The sequence below is a fragment of the Trachemys scripta genome, chromosome 14, assembly GCF_013100865.1.
Source record: "Trachemys scripta elegans isolate TJP31775 chromosome 14, CAS_Tse_1.0, whole genome shotgun sequence".
In the NCBI taxonomy this organism is placed as follows: domain Eukaryota; kingdom Metazoa; phylum Chordata; order Testudines; family Emydidae; genus Trachemys; species Trachemys scripta.
In genome coordinates this window covers 9,089,495-9,110,911 of record NC_048311.1, presented here as the reverse complement: position 1 = coordinate 9,110,911, position 21,417 = coordinate 9,089,495, and the positions used below count along the sequence as shown (strand labels likewise).

Below are 21,417 nucleotides of genomic sequence, written 5' to 3'. Positions count from 1 at the left end.
CCAAAACAAATTGGATATTTATAGAGTAACAAGAACATCCAGAGTGACAAGACTGAGGATACAAATGGAAGTGATATAAACCTTTATGATCCAGGACAGAAATCACCCTTTGAATGACAGGGTTAGGCAAATGTTTCCTCTATGGGCAGGATATCCCATAACTCCCCAATTCAGGATTTCTTTCATCTTCTTCAGAAGTATAGATATTGGTCACTGTAGGAGATAGGATAATGGTCTGTTCTGGTCTGACAGTTTCTAGAATAATTTTGCAATATCAAGATTTACCAGAGATAGAGTCAAATCTCTTAACCCATTACAAAGGTACAATGCTGGCTTTTTATTATATAACTTCCTGCCATTGCAGGGGCCTCAGGCTTTGGTGGCATCTCGGTATCTCCTGTTCTTTGCCTGTGGCACACAATAATTTAGTCTACTGACTGCTGGAATGCTTTAGTCTAACTAATGTCATTGCACTCAATATAGGAGTATCTGGGTGAAGTTTAGTGGCCTGTGTTATATGGAAGATGAGACGGGATGATCCTTTCTAGCCCTAAACTCTATGAAATCTATAGAGCTCCCATATGTAGCTTTATAAAATATCAGGCCTTCAATCTGCCACTGCTCCAGAACTGCATATTGTTTGTCCAAGGCCACAGGCCAGTGTAATTTCCGGTGCGGCCTAAAGTATTTATGAACTTCATCCTCTGGCCCTACAACAATGGAAGTATAAGTGCTGCTGTTGCCTAACACTAATTCCAAACCTGACAGTTCAGAACTATTGATTTCACAAATTAACCCTCACAGGCCCGCATGGAGGAACTGGAGGAGGAGATAGAGGCTGAACGTGCCTCTCGGGCAAAAGCAGAGAAGCAGCGGGCTGATCTCTCCAGGGAACTCGAGGAGATCAGTGAGCGTCTGGAAGAAGCTGGTGGAGCCACAGCAGTTCAGATTGAGATGAACAAGAAGCGTGAGGCAGAATTCCAGAAAATGCGCCGAGACCTTGAAGAGGCCACTCTGCAGCATGAAGCCACAGCCGCTGCCCTCCGGAAGAAGCATGCAGACAGCACAGCAGAGCTTGGGGAGCAAATCGACAACCTGCAACGAGTCAAGCAGAAGCTGGAGAAAGAGAAGAGTGAACTGAAAATGGAGATTGACGACCTGGCTAGTAACATGGAGACTGTCTCCAAAGCCAAGGTAGCCGGACAGTGTGTTACTCTTCCCACTACAGTTGTTCTGCAACAATGTTAGATAAGCTAAATCATCTATTTTATATTTTTTAACAGAGTAACCTGGAGAAGATGTGCCGAGCCCTTGAAGACCAGTTCAGTGAAACCAAGACAAAAAACGATGAACATATGAGGCTAATCAATGATTTGAACACACAGAAAAAGCGTCTGCACACTGAGAATGGTACGCCCAGAGACCACCCGTAAAAGTTCTTTGTGCTGACATTTTGAACATGCTGTCTAAATATCTATGCATTTTTAACATGTACATCACCATGGTAACTGAACACAGTGCTTAGACTGTGGAACATTCTTCCTGTGCAAGTAGTGAAAACACTACCACCATTTAAAAGAAGGCTGGACCAAGCAACAGCATATGAACTATAGGGAACAATCCTGGGACATGGACTTGGTGTATCCTATAATGTATTACTCTTATGGTGCCATGGATGGGCATGGGACTTCACAGAAACATAAATGGAGCGCCTGCCTTGAAGAATGCACAGTTTAGGTTAAGGTGTGAGCAACAGTGGAAAGAACACAATCAGAAATGGTTAAATGAGGGGAAGATGGGGGAAGATCCCATGTGGCACTGAGCAGAGTAATAAAAATGCCTTGAGATTTATACAGATGTATCTCAGTCCTGGGTAGTTTGTAGGAGTTTAAACCACTTTGAAGAAGCAAGTTTTAAGAAAGCGCTGAGGGAGATGCCATGTGACTAGTGTTTCTAGAATCTGATCATGTGAATTTTTTCCATTAGGTGAACTCACTCGACAGATGGAAGAGAAAGAATCCTTGATTTCTCAGTTGACTAGAGGTAAACAAGCCTTCACTCAGCAATCAGAGGAGCTGAAGAGGCAGCTAGAGGAAGAAAACAAGGTGATTTCTCCTAAAAGATTTCTGCGATGTCTTGAGGCTCAGCAAATTCTGGAGCTAGAAATCCAGCTGAACCAGTCAAGAAGTCTGTCCCTCTCCAGAATAGGTAGCATACCTAAGAAGCAATAATATAAGTAAAGCTGACATCCAACATTGTCGGAGAGTGAAACTCAAAGGGGAGATTAGAAATGTATACAGAATAATGAATGGTCTGGGGTCCTCTGTTCATTGTTGTGTTTCATAACACAAAAATAAGGGGACAGTCAACAAAATTGAAAGGCAACCAATGTAAATACTTTTTGATGTATAATTAGTCTGTGGAACTCATTGCCACAAGATACAAATGAGGCAAAGAATGTAGTAAGATTCAGGAAAGGATCCCCTGTTTAGGTGGATAACAAGAATGCCCAAATTTAGAATACACAGAATTTGAAAAGTTTGAAAGGATCTCCTCCTGCTTCAGCTGTGAGCCAACCTCTACATGAGGAAGCCAGGGCAAACTTTCCCTAGGAGCAGATTATCCCACATCTGCCTGCTGCGACGTCTCTTCCTCTGACATTCTTGGTACTGCCACTGTGAGAGACAGGATCCTGAGCTAGATGGAGCATGAGTCAGATCCAAACTGGCAGGGCCTCTGCTGAGTAATGTTCTGAAGGACCCCAAGTGTAGATCACTCTGCACACTGGTTCTTCCCTTGACCTAGTGAATTTCACTCACTGGCAGCATGTGTCCTTTTTTATTAAAACATCCAACAGGACTGCAGTTTAAAAATCTGTTAATGTGATGTTTGGACAGCACTCATTTCATTATACCTCCCAAGGCTAAGAACGCACTGGCCCACGCCTTTCAGTCTGCTCGCCATGACTGCGACTTGCTCCGGGAGCAATATGAGGAGGAGCAGGAAGCCAAGGGTGAGCTGCAGCGTGCCCTGTCCAAGGCCAACAATGAAGTTGCCCAGTGGAGAACCAAATATGAGACGGACGCCATTCAGCGCACAGAGGAACTGGAAGAGGCCAAGTACGTGCTGAGATGGGAGCAGGACTGGAAGTAGGTCTGGATGTGAATGTGGGAGGAAGTGGAAGAAGCAAGGTTGTGCTAGGGAAGGGAGTGCCTGGAACAGTGTGCTTTGGAGTGGGCAGTAATGGATTGTGGGCTGCTTTCTGGGGATTGTGACTGGATGAGGACAAGTGTGCTAGTTCTTGTGCTAGATTTCCATTGTTAACCGCAGCTGAGTCATCATATTTCCCATTGAGTTTACATTATACTTGCTATTCAGAGTCTGTTTTCTGGATCCTCGCCAGTCCTTTGATCCCTCCCCCACCAGACTCCCTTCTGGTTAATGATGCTGCTGCTCTTCCATACCTCACTTCTCTCCAGCCTCCCCCATCCCTCGGCTGCAACTACCCACATGCCCTTTTTCCTTGCTCTTTATTCTCCTCTCCCAAACTCCAATCCAGCACCCTCCCTGAGCCAGCCCAGACTTCCTCAGATGCCTCCTGAGCCATGCTGTCTGTCCCACTTCTCACATGCTCTTCTCCCGACCTTACAACAAACTCCCTTCTGGCCACCCCTGGCTTCCTTCCAGTCCTTCCCTCACACAGGCTCCCCAAAGGGGCTGGACGTTTCCATTCAGCACTGATGTCTGGCCCTACAGAAAGAAGCTTGCTCAGCGTCTACAGGAGTCAGAGGAACAGACTGAGGCAATCAATTCCAGGTGTGCCTCATTGGAGAAGACGAAGCTGAGACTGCAGGGGGAAGTGGATGACCTCATGACTGATATGGAGCGATCCAATGCAGCTTGTGCAGCGTTCGATAAGAAGCAGAGGAATTTCGATAAGGTCCTTTCAGAGCAATCCCATTTTTCATTCCATTTTTCCAGGGCCGCCCAGAGGATTCAGGGGGCCTGGGGCAAAGTGGGGGAGCTGCGGCGCTTGTACTCACCCAGCAGCGGTCCGGGTCTTTGGCGGCATTTCGGTGGCGGGGGTCCCTTCAGTCGCTCTGCATCTTTGGCAGCATTGAAGGGCCCCCCGCCGCCGAAATGCCACCGAAGAGCCGGACCGCCGCCGGTCCAGGGCGCATGGGGCTCCTGCGGGGCCCGGAGCCTGGGATAAACTACCCCACTCGCCCCCCCCACCTCTGGGTGGCCCTGCATTTTTCAAAGAAAGTCAAAGTTTTGTAGATCACAGAATGTCATTGATGTTCCCACCCAATTGGAGAGACTAAACTGGCTCCCAATCACCTGGAGTCTCAAGAGGGCAGTATACATTTCTGACAGCCCAACACAAGGTGCTGTGCAGTTATGAAAGCTCTACTTTTATTCACAGCTTTAGTTGGGCTCAGTCTAACCTAAGTAAAGAGTGTCCAGATACCATGGTGCTGGGCACCTTCACATACACGTAATAATAACAATATCATAAAGCAGATGGATCATGTATTAGTGCCAATCTATCTCCAGGTAAGAGACCAGAATTCAAACCACAGCAACCCACTAAGGACATTAGAAATCATGAAGCTCTAGCGAAGGAAATGGCAGTGGTCAGAGCCTTATATAAGAACATAAGAGCTGCCATACTGGGTCAGACCATGGTCCCTCTTTCCCAGTATCCTGTCTGCAACAGTACCCAGTACAGAGCTTCAGGGGGAGTATACAGAACAGGACAATTATGGATCCACCCCTGTCTGCCCCTCCTGGCATCAGGCAATGAGAGGTTTATGGTCTCCCCAAGCATGTGGTTGCATCCCTGACCATCTGAACTAACAGCCCGTGTGTATTATTTTGCACTTATCAACATTAAATTTCATCTGCCATTTTGTTTCTCAGTCACCCAGTTTTGTGAGATCCCTCTGTAACTCCTCACAGTCTGCTTTGGATTTAAGGATCTTTAATAATTTTGTATTGTCTACAAACTTTGCCATGTCACTATTCTCCCCCGTTTCCAGATCTTTATGGAATATGTTGAACAGAACAGGACCCAGTATAGATCCTTGGGGTCCCTGCTGTTCAGCTCTCTCCATTATGAAAACTGACCATTTATTCCAACCCTTTGTTTCCTATCTTTCAACCTCTTACTGGTCCATGAGAGGACCTTCCCTTTTATCCCATGGCTAGTTAGTTTCCTTAAAAGCCTTTGATGAAGGACCTTGTAAAAGGCTTTCTGAAAATCCAAGTACACTATATCCACTGGATCACCCTTGTCCACATGCTTGTTGACTCTCTCAAAGAATTCTAATAGATTAGTGAGGCATGATTTCTCTTTACAAAAGCCGTATTGACTCTTCCCCAACTTATCGTGTTTATCTAGGGGGCTGATAATTCTGTTCTTTACTATGGTTTCTACCAAATTACTTGGTACTAAAGTTAGGCTCACTGGCCTGTAATTGCCAGAATCTCCTCTAGAGTCCTTTTTAAAAATTGGTGTTACATTAGGTTATATTCATCTGAACAGAGCCTTTGAGTGAGCCTGTAAAACAATTTTTCAGTTTCCTCCCAAAACGGTAGATAGCCCTGGTAACCCTGTGATCACACAGCTATGCACAGGATTTATGGCCAAATTTTTACCCTTTAGGCACAGCTCTATGGTTTTGGAAGCTGCCACAGACTGGTTGGCCCGTTAAGGGGAGTTGGGCTCAGTCTTCCCTGTGATGGATCAACTACCCCCACACCCCAGCTGATCCTGATCAACTGGGGATCGGATGGCTTGGGTAAATTCAGATCCACCTGGGAAGGAGTTGAGTGATTTCCATAAAGGGCTGGGAGAGCTTAGTTCGGGATGGGATCTGCAGGAAGGACGTTGTTTCCTGTGACTGGCCATGAAAAAAGAGGGCCAAACCCCAGGCACATGGCCCAGATGAAGACTGAGAATAAGGATATGCGGGGAACTAGATTGAGGGAAGGATTCCAGGGAGAAAGTCCAGACAGACAGCACTCAACAAGAGATTAGGGCTGAGAGGTAGCCCAGGAGAGGCATGTCATGTACACCTTGTGCACAGTAGGTTGCAGGGCTGCTACTAGCAGATCAGGCTTCTGTACCAGATATAGAATGGCAATAGAGCTTTCTTAGTTCCTTCTCAGAGAGATCTATCAGATGTGTTCACTATAAGATCCTTTAATGCACCGCTAGGAATGACTGTTGTGAGCTTAAGTCAGGTATGTTACATGTGGCACTATCTAATGGATCAACAATATAACACAATATAACAATAGAACTACAATATAAGTTGTAGATTCCTAACTGTTATAATGTGTACACTATCTTTAAACTTCAGTACATATCAGTCTGTTAAGTGTCTCTGAATCATACTGGTTTTTTGATTACATGACTTGAACACGTAACAACTTGGTCATCTGGCTGTCCATTAGTTGTAATGACTGACTGTGATCGGTTTGGAATCTTTGAGTTGTCTTCTTGTTCTGCATCCATCAGCTGTAGAGTTTGCTCTGTTGATTAGTCCTTCTGGGGAACACATTCTAGATATCAATGGTTTCTGTTGAACTCTAGACTGTTGGCCTCGATCACGTATAATTTGGGCGATTAATTATTTTTCTTTATAAGATCTAGGGTTCTCCATCCTTTTTCTCAATGCAATTTGACACAAGCACAGTCACCAGGTTCTAGACCTGGAAATTCTCTAGCTGAGTGGCATGTGTTGTAAACATGTCTGAAAGCTCTTTTTGCCTTTTTAGCCAATATGACTACTTTCTTCATATATGGCTACTTCGGAGATAGTTTCTTGTTCAAAGTTGGAAATGTAGTTCTGAGTTGTCTTCCCACCAGGAGTTGTACTGGACTATATCCTGTAGCTGTTATTGGTGTTAATCTGTAATCAGAAGAACAAAGAATGGATCTTCCTGTTGTTGGATTTTCTTGGCTGTCTGTAAAACTCTCTTAGCCTCTCCATTCGATTGTGAGTAATGTGGGCTACTAGCAATATGATAAAAATCATATTTCGTTGGAAAGACTTAAATTCTACTGCAGTGAATTGTGTCAATTGTCCATCATTAGTTGTTCTGGAATACTGAAGTGAGCAAAAGTGCATTTCAGTGTCTCAATAATACTGTGACATGTTATATTTCAAGTACATTATTGCTATATACCTGGAAAAAATAGTCCACTGTAAGCAAGTAAAGATGTCCTCTGAATTTCATGGTCTGTCTGATAGAGGTGTTTGTACTTTGTAAGGTTCAGCAGTGTCTCTTGAGGTTACTTGTACTGGATCTTTTTCAAAAGTTCATTATCACCAAACTCTAGAGTTTCTCACTAGGCCCATCATGGCTGCCATGCTGCAGCTGAGAAGGTTTTTTGTCTTTGATCATATGAACTTGAATGTAAAGCTATGTGTTTGTAAGTTGTCTCTGTGGTAAACTAGCCCATGCAGTTCAGAGCACCTCCCAAGCTAGTCAGGGCTGTATCAGGTGATTTCACCTACAGGAGGGATTATTGGAAATCCCTTCTGAGATGACTGTCTTGTCTGCTTCTGAGTCAATTTTAAAGTCAATACTCTTTCCATGAATATTCAGTTACACTCTCCAGGCAGGCTCTGTCTCTTCACATGATAGATCCCAGAAACCTAGCTCTTGATTTTATATAATATAAATCAGTTCTCTTACTGCCTAGTGAGAGCAAACAGCTGCAAAAGTCTCTATTTTGTGCATTTATTACATCTTGTGCCTTTGGATAAACATTCATCTGTTGGGCTATGAATTTTTCACATTGAATCATAGAAGATTAGGGTTGGAAGAGACCTCAGGAGGTCATCTAGTCCAACCTCCTGCTCAAAGCAGGAACAACCCCAACTAAGTCATCTCAGCCAGGGTTTGCCAAGCCGGGCCTTAAAAACCTCTAAGGATGGAGATTCCACCATCTCCCTAGGTAACCCATTCCAGTGCTTCATCACCCTCCTTGTGAAATAGTTTTTCCTAATATCCAACCTAGACCTCTCCCACTGCAACTTGAGACCATTGCTCCTTGTTCTATCATCTGCCACCACTGAGAACAGCCGAGCTCCATCCTCTTTGGAGCCCTGCTTCAGGTAGTTGAAGGCTGCTATCAAATCCCCCCTCACTCTTCTCTTCTGCAGATTAAATAAGCCCAGTTCCCTCAGCCTCTCCTCATAAGTCACGTGCCCCAGCCCACTAATCATTTTCATTGCCCTTCGCTGGACTCTCTCCAATTTGTCCACATCCTTTCTGTAGTGGGGGGGCCCAAAACTGGATGCAGTACTGCAGATGTGGCCTCACCAGTGCTGAATAGAGAGGAATAATCACTTCCCTCGATCTGCTGGCAATTTTCCTACTAATGCAGCCCAATTTGCTATTAGCCTTCTTGGCAACAAGGGCACACTGTTGACTCATATCCAGCTTCTCATCCACTGTAATCCCCGGGTGCTTTTCTGCAGAGCTGCCATTTAGCCAGTCCATCTCCAGCCTGTAGCAGTGCATAGGATTCTTCAGTCCTAAGTGCAGGACTCTGCACTTGTTCTTGTTGAACCTCATCAGATTTGTTTTGGCTCAATCCTCCAGTTTGTCTAGGTCACTCTGGGCCATATCCCTACCCTGCAGCATATCTACCTTTCTCCCCAGTTTAGTGTCATCCATGAACTTGCTGAGGGTGCAATTCATCCCATCATCCAGATCATTAATGAAGATGTTGAACAATACCAGCCCCAGGATCGACCCCTGGGGCACTCCACTTGATACCAGCTGCCAACTAGACATCCAGCTGTTGATCACTACCCACTGAGCCTGACGATCTAGCCAGCTTTCTATCTACCTTATAGTCCATTCATCCAATCCAGACATCTTTAACTTGCTGGCAAGAATACTGTGGGGGACTGTATCAAAAGCTTTGCTAAAGTCAAGGTATACCACGTCCATTGCTTTCTCCATATCCACAGAGCCAGTTATTTCATTATAGAAGGCAATCAGATTAGTCAGGCATGACTTGCCGTTGGTGAATCCATGTTGACTGTTCCTGATCACCTTCCTCTCCTCCAGATGCTTCAAAATGGATTCCTTGAGGACCGGCTCCATAATTTTTCCAGGGACTGAGGTGAGGCTGACTGGTGTGTAGTTCCCCAGATTCTCCTTCTTCCCTTTTTTAAAGATGGGCACTATATCTTGTATATCTTGTACACTTAGTCTGAAAGGCTTTGTAATTTGCCTGGAATTTGTCCCTCTTAGCCTCAGGGCTTTTATAATGATGACTTTTAGCACTCATGCTGTGTCTGTTTACTCATGCAGCTTCTAAGCTAGTTTCAGATTTTTCATGTTGCTCCTGCCTTTTGTTCAGTTATTTGACTAGTTCAGACTGCTTTGCTCTCTGTATAGCTGTGGGTAGATTTAAGTCTGTCTTTAATTGTAATTGTTGTGAGAGGTTCTTGTCTCTTAACCCAATAACCTGTATGATATTTTCATGTTTTGCAGTACCAAAAATCACACTTTATAGCCAACACGTTGAAAGCCCTTATAAAAGAATCAATATTTTCTCTTTGTTCCTGAATTCTCTGGTGAAAATGTACTCTTTCATAAACTGCATTTCTCTGAGGTATAAAGTGTGCATCAAACATAGCCCAAACTCTGTCATAGCCATCTTTGTGACTGTCTTTAGTAAAGATAAAAGGCTTAAAGATATTCTGTGCTTACTTCATAGCCTACATTAAAGAGATACCTGAATATCTCATTTCCTTATGGAGTTTTATAGCAATGCAAAATACGGCTTCCACTCCATCCATTGTGAAGGTTTGTCAACGCTGAAGTTCTCTGGGACACTGAAGAGTGGCATGGTGATGAAATCCTTCAGCCTTTGGTGCTGTTTTCCTTCTGTTTCTGTTCTCTTCTGGTTCTAGTTTACTTCTGACATCATGTCATGTACACCCTGTGCACAGTAGGTTACAGGGCTGCTACTAACAGGTCAGGCTTCTGTACCAGATACGGACTGATTACAGAGCTTCCTTAGTTCCTTCCCAGAGAGATTCACCAGATGTGTTCACTATAAAATCCTTTAGTGCACTGCTAGGATTGTCACTTGCGAGCTTAAATAAGATTTGTTACACATCGCGCCACCTAGTGACTAAACAGTATAATACAGTTTAGCATTCACTTACAGGACGGAAGACCCTTCTACTGAATGTGTCTTCTAGGTCTTTTGTTTATGCACCCGGCCTGGAGCTGCTGAGAGATGGGACGGGGCTCATCAGAAGCACAAAAGCGGTGTCCCCTCTCCCATTCCAGGAAAGCTCTTGGATTTGGGTGCCAGGGTTTCCCCATTACAGCAGTTTATTGGCTTGGTTTATTCACACCAAATTCCACATCTGTCTGCGATGCTGAGCAGACAGCAAGACACTGCTGGGGCAGCCTCCATGGCTGACCTAAGCCTGGATATTGTCAATGAACTGCTGACAAATCAGACTATGGTGCCCTAGCTGGTCTTTCGATAGCTTCATGCACAATGAGCAACAAGGGAGACAAAGTTAACCCCTATGGGACTTTCTATGTCCAGTATTCACAATGCTTTTAAATGGAGCCTTTTCATTATAGGAGAGAGGCTGCTAAACACCAGGGATCCCGAGCCAAATCCTTCACGCCCCACCCTTGCTGCTCAGAAGAGTGGTGCCTGGGGAAACGTCTGCATTTCTCATTCTTCACTGCCACTTAGTAGAACTACTGAAAGAATCGATGCAGATTCCCCCAAATGACAATGCAAGCTCATGCAAGGGACCAGTGGCCTCTACTGCAAAACAAAAGTTCATAGTCTGACTCTAGCAGGACTCCCATAATGCCGCACTCCTTCCTGAGGCCCTTGTGAGATTCGTTGGGGCTGGATGGACATAGTATGTAACCAGCTGCCAGTGAGGAGGCAGCCAGAGTGAGAGTTATAATGAAAAAGCTCTTAAAAGCAGGGCACATCAAATGGGTCATCTGCAGGGCTGTGGCATGAGCTGTGTCTGCAACTCCGTCACATCCTGTGTACTACACAAGAGTCACAAAGCACCATGTTCTCCCACTATAAGCTGATTCTCATTCCGTAGGTCCTGGCAGAATGGAAGCAGAAATACCAGGAGAGCCAGTCCGAACTGGAGGCTGCCCAGAGGGAATCCCGTTCCCTGAGCGCAGAGATCTTCAGGATGAAGAATGCCTATGAGGAGGTGCTTGACCAGTTTGAGACAGTCAAACGGGAGAACAAGAACCTGCAACGTAAGTCTAGTGCCTGGCCTTTTGAGACCCACCTCAAGTTCACAGAGCCATCTCCATGCTCCTGCGCCTCCAGAGCATTGCCTACTCCTACCAGCCCAGCAATCATAACCTCCTCCAATCCAGCTGGTCCCAAAATCCCACCGTAAAACTGTGCATGTTCATACGTGCTGTTACAATATTGGTTGAATACACCTTGTGACCTGAGTGCCACCACAATACGCATTTTGATGCAGCCAAATGTAGGAACAATGAATGCAGGTCATACGAGCAGAATGGGGAAGCAGTGACTCTGGAAAAGATTTGGGGGTCATGTGGCTAATCACTTGAACATGAGCTCCCAGTGTGATGGCTGTGGCCAAAAGGGCTAATGCATCAGTTCCCAACTCACACACACCATATGTGTGAGGTCATGCCACATGGAGGATGCCATTTTGCTCTACAGAATGGGGCCCCCCGTGCAGTGTGACCTCGCACATATCATACATGTGCAAGGTCATGCCGTGTGGAGGGTGCCATTTTTAAAGCAAAATATCTGCAAACAGGATAATGCAGGGGAAACTACTTGGCTAATATGATCCTGGGAAGTATAAATAGGAGTATCTCAAGTTGGAGTAAGGAAGCTGTATTACCTCTATATTTGGCACTGATGCAACCACTACTGGAATACTGTGTTCAGTTCTGGTGCCGACAATTCAAGAAGGATATTGATAAATTGGAGAGGGTTCAGAGAAGAGGTATAAGAATGATTACAGGATTGGAAAACCTGCCTTATAATGATAGACTCCAGGAGCCTAATCTATTTAGTTTAACAAAGAGAAGGTGAAGGGATGATTTGATTACAGTCTGTAAGTACCTACATGGGGAACAAATAATTCATAATGGGCTCTTCAATCTAGCAGAGAAAGGGATAACACGATCCAATGGCTGGAATTGGAAGCCAGACAAATTCAGACAGGAAAGAAGGTGTAAATTTTTAACAATGAGCGTAACTAATCACTGGAACAACTTATCAAGGTGGATTTTCTATCGCTGGCAATTTTTAAATCAAGACTGGATGTTTCTTTAAAGATCTGCTCTCATTCAGCCAAGAATTAATTCAAGGAAGTGCTATGACCTGTGTTATACAGGAGCTCAGACTAGAAAATCACAGTGGTCCCTTCTGGCTTTATAATCTATAAATCTCCTAGTAACCCCCAGTGTTCCCATCCCAGCCAGCCTTATTCCTAATGTGACTCATTGGTGGGCAGGAGGCAGATTGTCCATTTTCTGTGTTGCAGAAGAGATTTCAGACCTCACTGAACAGATTGCCGAAGCTGGCAAAATGAATCATGAACTGGAAAAAGCAAAGAAACAAATTGAGAAGGAAAAGTCAGACCTGCAATCAGCCTTAGAAGAAGCAGAGGCAAGTATCCTGGATAAACATTTATGTAATTCAGGCACATTAGAGACGCAAGAGACCTGGTGGTGATGTATCCCTTCCCTCCTCAGATCCCACCATGAGGGGTGCAGTGTAAGAAACTGAACAGGACAGAATAGCTTAGACAATTCCCTCTTACCCACAACCAGTGCAGCACTGCTGACTGCTAGGCGGCAATGTCAGTTCCAGAGTAAGACAGGCTCATTTTATATAATAGAAATATAGGTCTGGAAGTGACCTCAAGAGGTCATCTAGTCCAGGCCCCGTGCTGAGGCAGGACCTAGTATACCCAGATTATCCCTGACAGGTGATTGTCTACCCTGTTCTTAAAATCCTCTGACAGGGATTCCACAACCTTCCTTGAAAGCCTATTCCAGAGCTTAACTGTCCTTCCAGTTAGACTGTGTCCTAAACCTCCCTTGCTGCAGATTAAACTGATTACATCTTATCCTACCTTCCTGGGCATGGAAAACAATTTATCACCATTCTCTTTATAAGAGCTGTGAACATATTTGAAAACTATTATCAGGTGCCCCCTCCGTTTTCTTTTCTCAAGACCAGTTTTTTTAACTTTTACCATTTTTGTTGCTCTCTTCTGGACAATTCTGGTTTGTCCACATCTTTCCTAAATCCTCACCAGTGCCAAGTAGAGCAGGACAATTACCTCCCATGTCTTACATATGACACACCTGTTAATAAACCCCAGAATGACATTTGCCATTTTTGCAAATGCATCACATTGTTCTTTTCAGCCAGTTAGTCCCCATTTTGTAGCTCTACATTTGAGTAGTCCTTCCTATGTGAAGTACTTTGCACTTGTCTTTAATGAATTTCATCTTGTTGATTTCAGACCAATTCTCCAATTTGTCAAGGCTTGTGTGAAATCTAATCCTGTCCTCCAAAGTGTTAGCAACCCTCCCAGCTTGGTGTCACCTGCAAATTTTATAAGCATACTTTCCACTCCATTATCAGTCATTAATGAAAATATTGACTAGTCTCAGACCCAGGGCTGACATCTGTAGAACCTCACCAGATACATCCTTGCAGTTTGATAGCAAACCATTGATAACTTCTCTTTGAGTAAGATTGTTCAACCAGTTTTCCACCCACCGTACAGTAATTTCATCTAGACCACATTTTCCTAGTTTGCTTATGAGAATGTCATGTAGAACTGTGTCAAAAGCCTCGCTAAAATCAAGAGATCCTACCTCATTGTCACTGGCGTTCATTATGTTAGATATCCAATCGCTACTAAACTTTTTGGTGAAAACTGAAACAAAAAAGTCATTTAGCACTTCCGCCATTTCCACATTTTCTGTTATTCTCTTTCCCCCTCATTGAGTAATGAGCGGGGAAAGACTTGTGGTCCATACCTTGTTCAGTGTGCAGGGACTCCCAGACTTTAGAGCATGCAGGGAGCAGTGTGCTTTAATGAGCACCCATGGAGCTGTGCATGGTCTGATACATGCATCTGCACTGGGCAGTGTGTGCTGTTCAGACATGCACAGGCCTTAGCTCTTGCTCTGGGGATGGGAAGGCGGCAGGAGTGTCTCTGGTCAAACCTTTCACAGGAGGCAGAAGGTGGGAGAGGAGAGACAGCTTGTGAGCTCCCTGGGTCTCTTGTCACTAAATGGGAGTTGAGGTTTGACATTAACTATATGCAGATGTGGAGGGGAGATGAGCATCTGCTTTCCTCATGCTGGGAGCTTGGCTGCCTTATCTGCGTATTTCATACTTTCTAATCTTATCTCTGAATGCCCTAACTTCGGGATGCCGGGGATGTTCTTGGGAGGAGTTTACCTCTAAGTTACTGACACACACTCAGCTCAGGCTCAGTGAAGTACTTGGTCTGAGTATAACATTTTGTACTTCATTGCTCTGTCCAGTCCAGTTCTAAATGTCCCAAGTAACTAGGCTTCAACTACTTCCTTGGAGACTGTTCCAATGCCTAGCAAAGCAGTTTGTGTCCGCGGTTCCACACTGCCATAGGAGATTGATTGGCAGGTTTATTGGGGCACTGCACTGAGACAAGCAATGTTCTCTTAACCCTACTAGGGCTCATTGGAACATGAAGAGGGAAAGATCCTGCGTGTCCAGATGGAGATGACCCAGGTGAAGTTAGATATTGACAGGAAGATTGCAGAGAAGGATGAGGAACTTGAGCAGCTGAAGAGGAATCACCAGCGGGTGGTGGAGTCCATGCAGAGCACCCTGGACGCTGAGATCAGGAGCAGAAATGAAGCCCTGAGGCTAAAGAAGAAGATGGAGGGGGATCTGAATGAAATGGAGATCCAGCTGGGCCATGCCAACCGCCTGGCTGTAGAGACACAGAAGCACTTTCGGAATGGGCAGGGACAGCTCAAGGTGGGCACCAGTAGAGTTTGTTCTTGTACCTTACCATGGACCTTACCTTGTTTAGCTGTGAGTCTTACTGTGTGTTTCACCCCAAAGGATTCCCAGCTCCAGCTGGACGATGCTCTTAGAGGGAATGAGGACCTGAAGGAGCAGCTGGCTATCGTGGAGCGTCGAAATAACCTGATGCTGACTGAACTGGAGGAGATGCGAGCAGCTTTGGAGCAGACAGAGCGAGCCCGGAAAGTGTCCGAGCAGGAGCTGACAGATGCCAGTGAGCGAGTGCAGCTCCTGCACTCCCAGGTACTTTCTCCCACCCTTCTCAATAGGCAGGTGGGATTGTCTTGAAATGTGGGTGGGATGACCTGTCTTCCAATGTGCCAACAGAACACTAGCCTCATCAACACCAAGAAGAAGCTGGAAGCAGACATGTCTCAGTTGCAGAGTGAAGTAGATGATACCATTCAGGAGGCGAGAAACGCAGAGGAGAAAGCCAAGAAAGCAATTACAGATGTGAGTTCTGCTGCTTGCATCCCACTCTCACTTCTGTTTGCTAGGAAAGGAGCTGGGTGGGGTGAGGTGCAATAACAACTTTGGCCCTCACTGTACAGTAGTGGAGATTTGAGGGTGGGGGCACTCAGGGATGAGGCCTGTGCCAACTAGCTCTCTTTCAGGTCTTTCCCAGGAAGGAATCCTGGAGCCAGGAGTGATGGCTGACCTGACTACATGACACAGGGCAGCAGGTGCTCTGCCAGTTTTGGTGCCCAAATGGCTCCCACTGTCCAAGACCTGGAGCTGAATCCCAGTGCTCCAGCCTGCTGCCCCTGCGCCACAATGAGCAGCTGTTCTGTGCAACCCTCCTCGGGCCTTGAGGAGTCAGGGTGCCAACCCCGTCTTTGCCATCCTGCTCCCTCTCCTTTCTCCTCTCTGTCCTCCTGCACCTCCCACGCTGCTGGCAGCATTCAGCCAGACTAAGCCCACAGGAATCAGATGAGCCCGGCCACAAATTAAGGGGACTGCCCCGTGTCACCCCTAGGCCCCTCCCTCAGTTTTGTCCTGCCATGTTGCTCGGTGAGATGCTGCTCACGTGGCCCCAGTGCAGACCATGACCTGGTCTCCACAGCTGGATGATTTTCATGGGGTGGATTGCAAAAGAGCCTGAGCTATGAATTTCAGCCCTGAGCCCCCGATGAGAATCACCTCAGTGCTCAGGGCTGTTTGGATCCAGGTTAGTTCTGGCCCCATCTCTTGTGTTTTACTTAATTGCACTTCCTAGCAGCCAGGTGCCCTCCACAACTAGCGCTAACTGGCTGCTTTGCAGGCATCTCAACAGAGAGGCCAAGGTCTGTGTGAGTCACATGGCTGAACTCCCTTCTCCAGGCACTGGTGAGGTAGCATTTGGGAAGCTGATACTGTCTCCGCTGTGCTTGTCCTGTGGAGGAGCAGAACCACCATGGCTGTCAGTGCATGAGTCCCCTTAGCATGGCCAGGTTCACTGGCTGAGGCTTTATCCTCCCTGTGGGGATGGTTTCTGTGAGGAGCTGGGTCCTGGGAAGAGAGCACGAATATAGACACAGAGGTCCCAATGACGGCCTCAGCAGCACAGAGACGATGCTCATTAATAGGACTGTGCACCTAACTAGGCAGCCATGATGGCGGAGGAGCTGAAGAAGGAGCAGGACACCAGTGCCCACTTGGAGAGGATGAAGAAAAACCTGGACCAGACGGTGAAGGACCTGCAGCTCCGTCTGGATGAGGCAGAGCAGCTGGCATTGAAGGGTGGCAAGAAGCAAATCCAGAAACTGGAGGCCAGAGTATGGCTGTGTTCAGACATCGGGACCAGGCTGGATTTGGGGAACGGGGCCAGGCTGGATTTGGAGATTGGGGCAGGGCTGGATTGCAGGGACTGGGTTTGGTGGTTTGGGGATTGGGGCTTGGGTTTAGGGCTGAGCTGAGTTTGGAGGGACTGGGGTTGGGGCTGGGCTGGATTTGAGGGTTTGGGGATCAGGCTGGGTTTGGGGATCAGGGGTGGGCCAGTTTGGAGATTTGGGGATCAGGGTTGGACAGAGTTTGGGGAAGGGGACCGACTGGGTTTGAGGTTTCTGTGGTGGTCCCTCACTATGGCCACTCCATCATGGCTGTGCTAAGGTGGTGGTGGCAGGCCTCATAGAGGCCTCTGCTTGGGTGGGTAGAGGCTGAATTGTTCCTCCTCTGGGGTGAACCCCAGCTCACTTGGTGCTAGGGACTCCTAATCTCGGGCATGGTGCTCCAGCATGCCCAGAGGGGTGGGGTGGCCCTCGACAGCCATGCAGATGGATCTTGGGGGGAGATCATGTGAATCCCATCTCAAGCTGGCATGGGGCCATGGAGGTCTCTCATGGGGATGTGCCTAGGCCCTTGGGCAGGGACTGCTTATCCAGTGTGCCTGGACTTGGCGTTTGCTTTTTTCTTGTGTCTTGTGGAACATACGTATCCCATTCAGCTGCAATGTGGTGGCAAAACCCGAGTGAAAGAGGCAAATACAGCCTGAGCGCTCCCTGACAACACCTTGTCCCCCTGCTCCCTCCCCTCCCTGGCTGCAGTAGAGCCATGGGCACATCGCTGTCTTTGGCTGTAAGGTGCCAGCAGGCGTGGCACTGAGTAACTCATGCTGCTGCTAATAAGGGCTTGTGACTGGGCCACAACCCATTGGTCCCCATGCCCCAGAGCAATGGCCAGAGGATTCACTTGGAGTCAACAAGTTTCCTGGCCCATCAGCAGGCACATCAGGCGTCTCCTACCCACACCTTGGCCATCAGGGCCCAGGGCCGTTATGCACATGCAGTTCTTCCCCTTGCTGATTGCTCTCTTCACCGTCTTACTGTGCTTAGGTTCAGGAGCTGGAAAATGAGCTGGATGCTGAGCAGAAGCGAGGCATAGAGGCCATTAAAGGGGTACGCAAATACGAAAGGCGGCTCAAGGAAATCACTTACCAGGTACCACTGGGAACCTCTGCTCCCATTGAAGCTCCGCTGCATTCCAAGCACATCCCAGACACTGGCCTCCCCAGCCTGACCATATTACTATTGCATTCTCTGCAGTCTGAAGAAGACAAGAAGAATGTTGTCCGGCTCCAGGACTTGGTAGACAAACTGCAGCTGAAAGTGAAAGCCTACAAGAGACAAGCTGAGGAGGCCGTGAGTGCAGGATCCGCCAATCTGCTGAGCAAAGATTTTCAAAGCTGCCTAGGCCTCAGGACACCCAAATCCTTTCATGTGGATGGAATGGGGGGGCGGGGATCCAAATCCCCTGGCAGTTTTGGAAATCTCCGCCTAAATTCCTAAGGGCTTACAGACTTAGGGCATATCTACACAGGGAAGTGTAACTAGCTGGCAGGGCTGTGTGGGGCACAGTGCTGTGCAGGGTGCGAGGAGGGCCGTGGCATTCTCTGAGGCTTGGTGCTGGGTGGGGCATGGGTTGATTGTGCTGGAGATGGCATGGCAGGGCATTGCTGATGCTGAGTGGGGTGGTTGCTGCTGGCAAGGGGCTGGGTGTGGCATGGCAGGGCGCTGCTGGTGCTGGGCGGGGCATGATTCTGAGCATGCTGGGTCAGGTGTGGGTGGTGATTGTATGGGGCAGAATGTGAGTGCAGATGGGGTAGGCAGAGGGCACTAGGCAGGGTGTGGGAGCTGATAAGAACATAAGAATGGCCTCACTGAGTCAGATCCAAGGTCCATCTAGCCCAGTATCTGGTCTTCCGACAGTGGCCAATGCCAGGTGCCCCAGAGGGAATTAACTGAACAGGCAATCATCAAGTGATCCATCCCCTGTCACCCATTCCCAGCTTCTGGCAAACAGAGGCTAAGGATGGTGCTGGGCAGGACAGTGCAGGTACACATGGCATTAGCCGAGGGTGCTTTGTGAGATGTGGTGCTGACAGTGCCAGGTGGGGTGCAGGCGGAGATGGCACTGGGTAGGGCACAGACACTGATGGTGCTGGACAGGGCCCGGGTACTGAGGGCCCTGGGCGGACATGGTGCTGACGGTGCTGGGGGTGTGTGGGTGCTGACAGCACTGTTTGGCTCTACAGGAGGAGCAGGCCAACACCCACCTGTCGCGGTATCGTAAGGCCCAGCACGAGTTGGAGGAGGCTGAGGAACGAGCCAACATCGCTGAATCCCAAGTCAACAAGCTGCGGGCCAAGAGCCGCGACATTGGAAGCAAGGTGATCACAGGACTCAAAATTTTTTATTCACAGTGACTTCACTCCAAAAGCACTTCAGAGTTACAGACCTCTGAAAATAACAAAGCCCTGAGACGTGTCCTCCCCCCATCCTGATCTCACCCCTTCTCCCAGCTCAAGATTTGTCACCTTTTCAGAGCTCCTCCAGACCGCTTTCTCCTGCACGTCCCCCTACATGGTGCAATGGGTGGCCCTCTGCTAGGAGCAGCCAGCACCCTGCTCATAGAGTCTCTGTCTCCTTGCCATGTACTTCCTTGCCAAAATGTAGCCCCCTCCCTCACCTGCAGAGAAAATCATTGTTCGATGGCAATGCACAAGTAGGGGAGAGTCATTCCCAGTGATAGTCCTCCACTGAGGTGTCAGGCACTCTCTGGGATCAGGGCTGCTGTCTGGAATGCAGTTCAAGCAGCTGTCGTCGCACATTTATTATTATCATTGTACTTATATTCAACAGAAAATACAACATGGAGTTTATAGTTTGGTACTGACATATTGCACCCTGCCACAGGGTTGACCTGGGATAACTATCAGTTAGTCTGGCATCAATCCTGAGCAAGATCATGGAAAGGCTCATACTGGATTCAATCAATGAAGAACGACTTAGCAAAACAAAGAGAAAGTTTAGGGGTGACTTGATCCCAGTCTAACAGCCTCTTCAGTCTAGCAGAGAAAGGTCTAACACGATCCAACAGCTGGTAGTTGAAAGTAGACAAATTCCAATTGGAAATAAGACGAACATTTTTAACAATAAGGGTAATTAACCATTGGAACAACTTACCAAGGGTTGTGGTGGATTCTCCATCACTGGCCATTTTAAAATCAAGATTGGCTGTTTTTCTAATAGCTCTGCTCTAGTTCAAGCAGGCATTAATTCGGGGAAGTCCTGGGGCCTGCACTATACAGGAGGTCACAGTGGTCCGGTCTGGCCTTGGAATCTGACTGTGTGATGTAATTAATGCCAATCAATCTGGTTTGATGGCAAATAATTCCTGTCAAATGAATTAATGCTCTTTGTCATGCTCTCAAGGTTGGCTGGTTGGTAGAGGGAACTGTGCCCATGGAATATACTGGACTTCAGTAAGACATTTGACCTAATGCCACCAGCCATTCAGATAAATAGACTAGCAATGTACAAAATCAATGGAGCCCATATTAAAGAGACTAAAAACTGGCCACCAAGAGAACTGGGGGTGCTGTGGACAGTGAGGCTCTTCTGCCCGTTCTCCATCAGGGACTGTTTCTCTCACCCCAGCATGGGGAGCACATTTGCCGAAGGCGAGACATGAGCCCAAAAAGCCACATAAATGAGTCCTTCAGCAGGCACCTACACTAGTAGGTGTGTGGCATTTCACTGACCCACATCCTGCCACTCCCACTAGAGGGAGTCACCATATACTTGTCCCCAGGAAGCACCAAGCTAAATTGCATTCCCTGCTGCCTCTGGGACCTCGCTGGGCTTCTGGTGGACTGGCTCATCTGTACTGTGGCAATCTGCTGTGCCATGTCAGCCAATCTAAGGGGACAGAGAGCACCTAAAATACATGGGGCTGGTCAGCTGCTATAAATCCTAAGCTGCTTTGCCTTCAGCCTATAGACCCCTCCTCTCATGCTGCAGGCCTGGAAATCATTGTTTCTTTGCCTGCAGTTTTGAACATTGTTGCCCCTAACTGCATACTTAAAATCATGTTAAGATTCTAGCCCCTCTGGCAATTCCATTATCCCAGTAACTTCTAAAGTATCTTTATTTATTTATCTACAGAAATCGGAGGACTGAGGTCCCAGAGTGTGACTGCAGAGGTCTCCCATGCAATATGGATGTCTGCAGTCAGGGTAGATGTACATTAGTGGATACAAATAAATGGAAAGACATAGGTCTGATCTCTGTTCTGGCCTCCTTTATTTAGCCTGTGTAGAAGAGTTATTATTTGGGAGAAGACCTGTGGGAAATAAAAGGTTAATCTTGCAGGGACACTTGGCATCAAACAGAGGGAAAAGTTAAGGTTGTCTTGGTGAGTGTGTCTGAGTAAGGTTGATTTGCTAGCGGGATGGACAGTATACGTCTCTCTACCTGACAGAAGGATCTGTGATGTACACAAAAGGCTGTTTGGGGGGCCTGGACAGGCATCTCAAT

The 21,417-nt window shown here is 47.1% G+C and overlaps 1 protein-coding gene across 1 annotated transcript in view; it reads left to right on the top strand.

Annotated features, from left to right (window-relative positions):
• Positions 1-21,131, top strand: part of LOC117887360 (myosin-13) — a 68,655-nt gene extending 47,524 nt beyond the window's left edge. Inside the window, exons 25-39 of the mRNA XM_034789900.1 lie at positions 805-1,194; positions 1,284-1,410; positions 1,987-2,105; positions 2,923-3,119; positions 3,757-3,940; positions 11,130-11,295; positions 12,573-12,697; positions 14,768-15,076; positions 15,164-15,367; positions 15,452-15,577; positions 16,708-16,878; positions 17,935-18,039; positions 18,145-18,240; positions 19,134-19,268; positions 21,046-21,131. Coding sequence (XP_034645791.1) covers positions 805-1,194; positions 1,284-1,410; positions 1,987-2,105; positions 2,923-3,119; positions 3,757-3,940; positions 11,130-11,295; positions 12,573-12,697; positions 14,768-15,076; positions 15,164-15,367; positions 15,452-15,577; positions 16,708-16,878; positions 17,935-18,039; positions 18,145-18,240; positions 19,134-19,268; positions 21,046-21,060 — 2,469 coding nt within the window. The 3' untranslated portion in view covers positions 21,061-21,131. The remainder of the gene's footprint in view (positions 1-804; positions 1,195-1,283; positions 1,411-1,986; positions 2,106-2,922; positions 3,120-3,756; positions 3,941-11,129; positions 11,296-12,572; positions 12,698-14,767; positions 15,077-15,163; positions 15,368-15,451; positions 15,578-16,707; positions 16,879-17,934; positions 18,040-18,144; positions 18,241-19,133; positions 19,269-21,045) is intronic.
• The last annotated feature ends 286 nt before the right edge of the window (positions 21,132-21,417 follow it).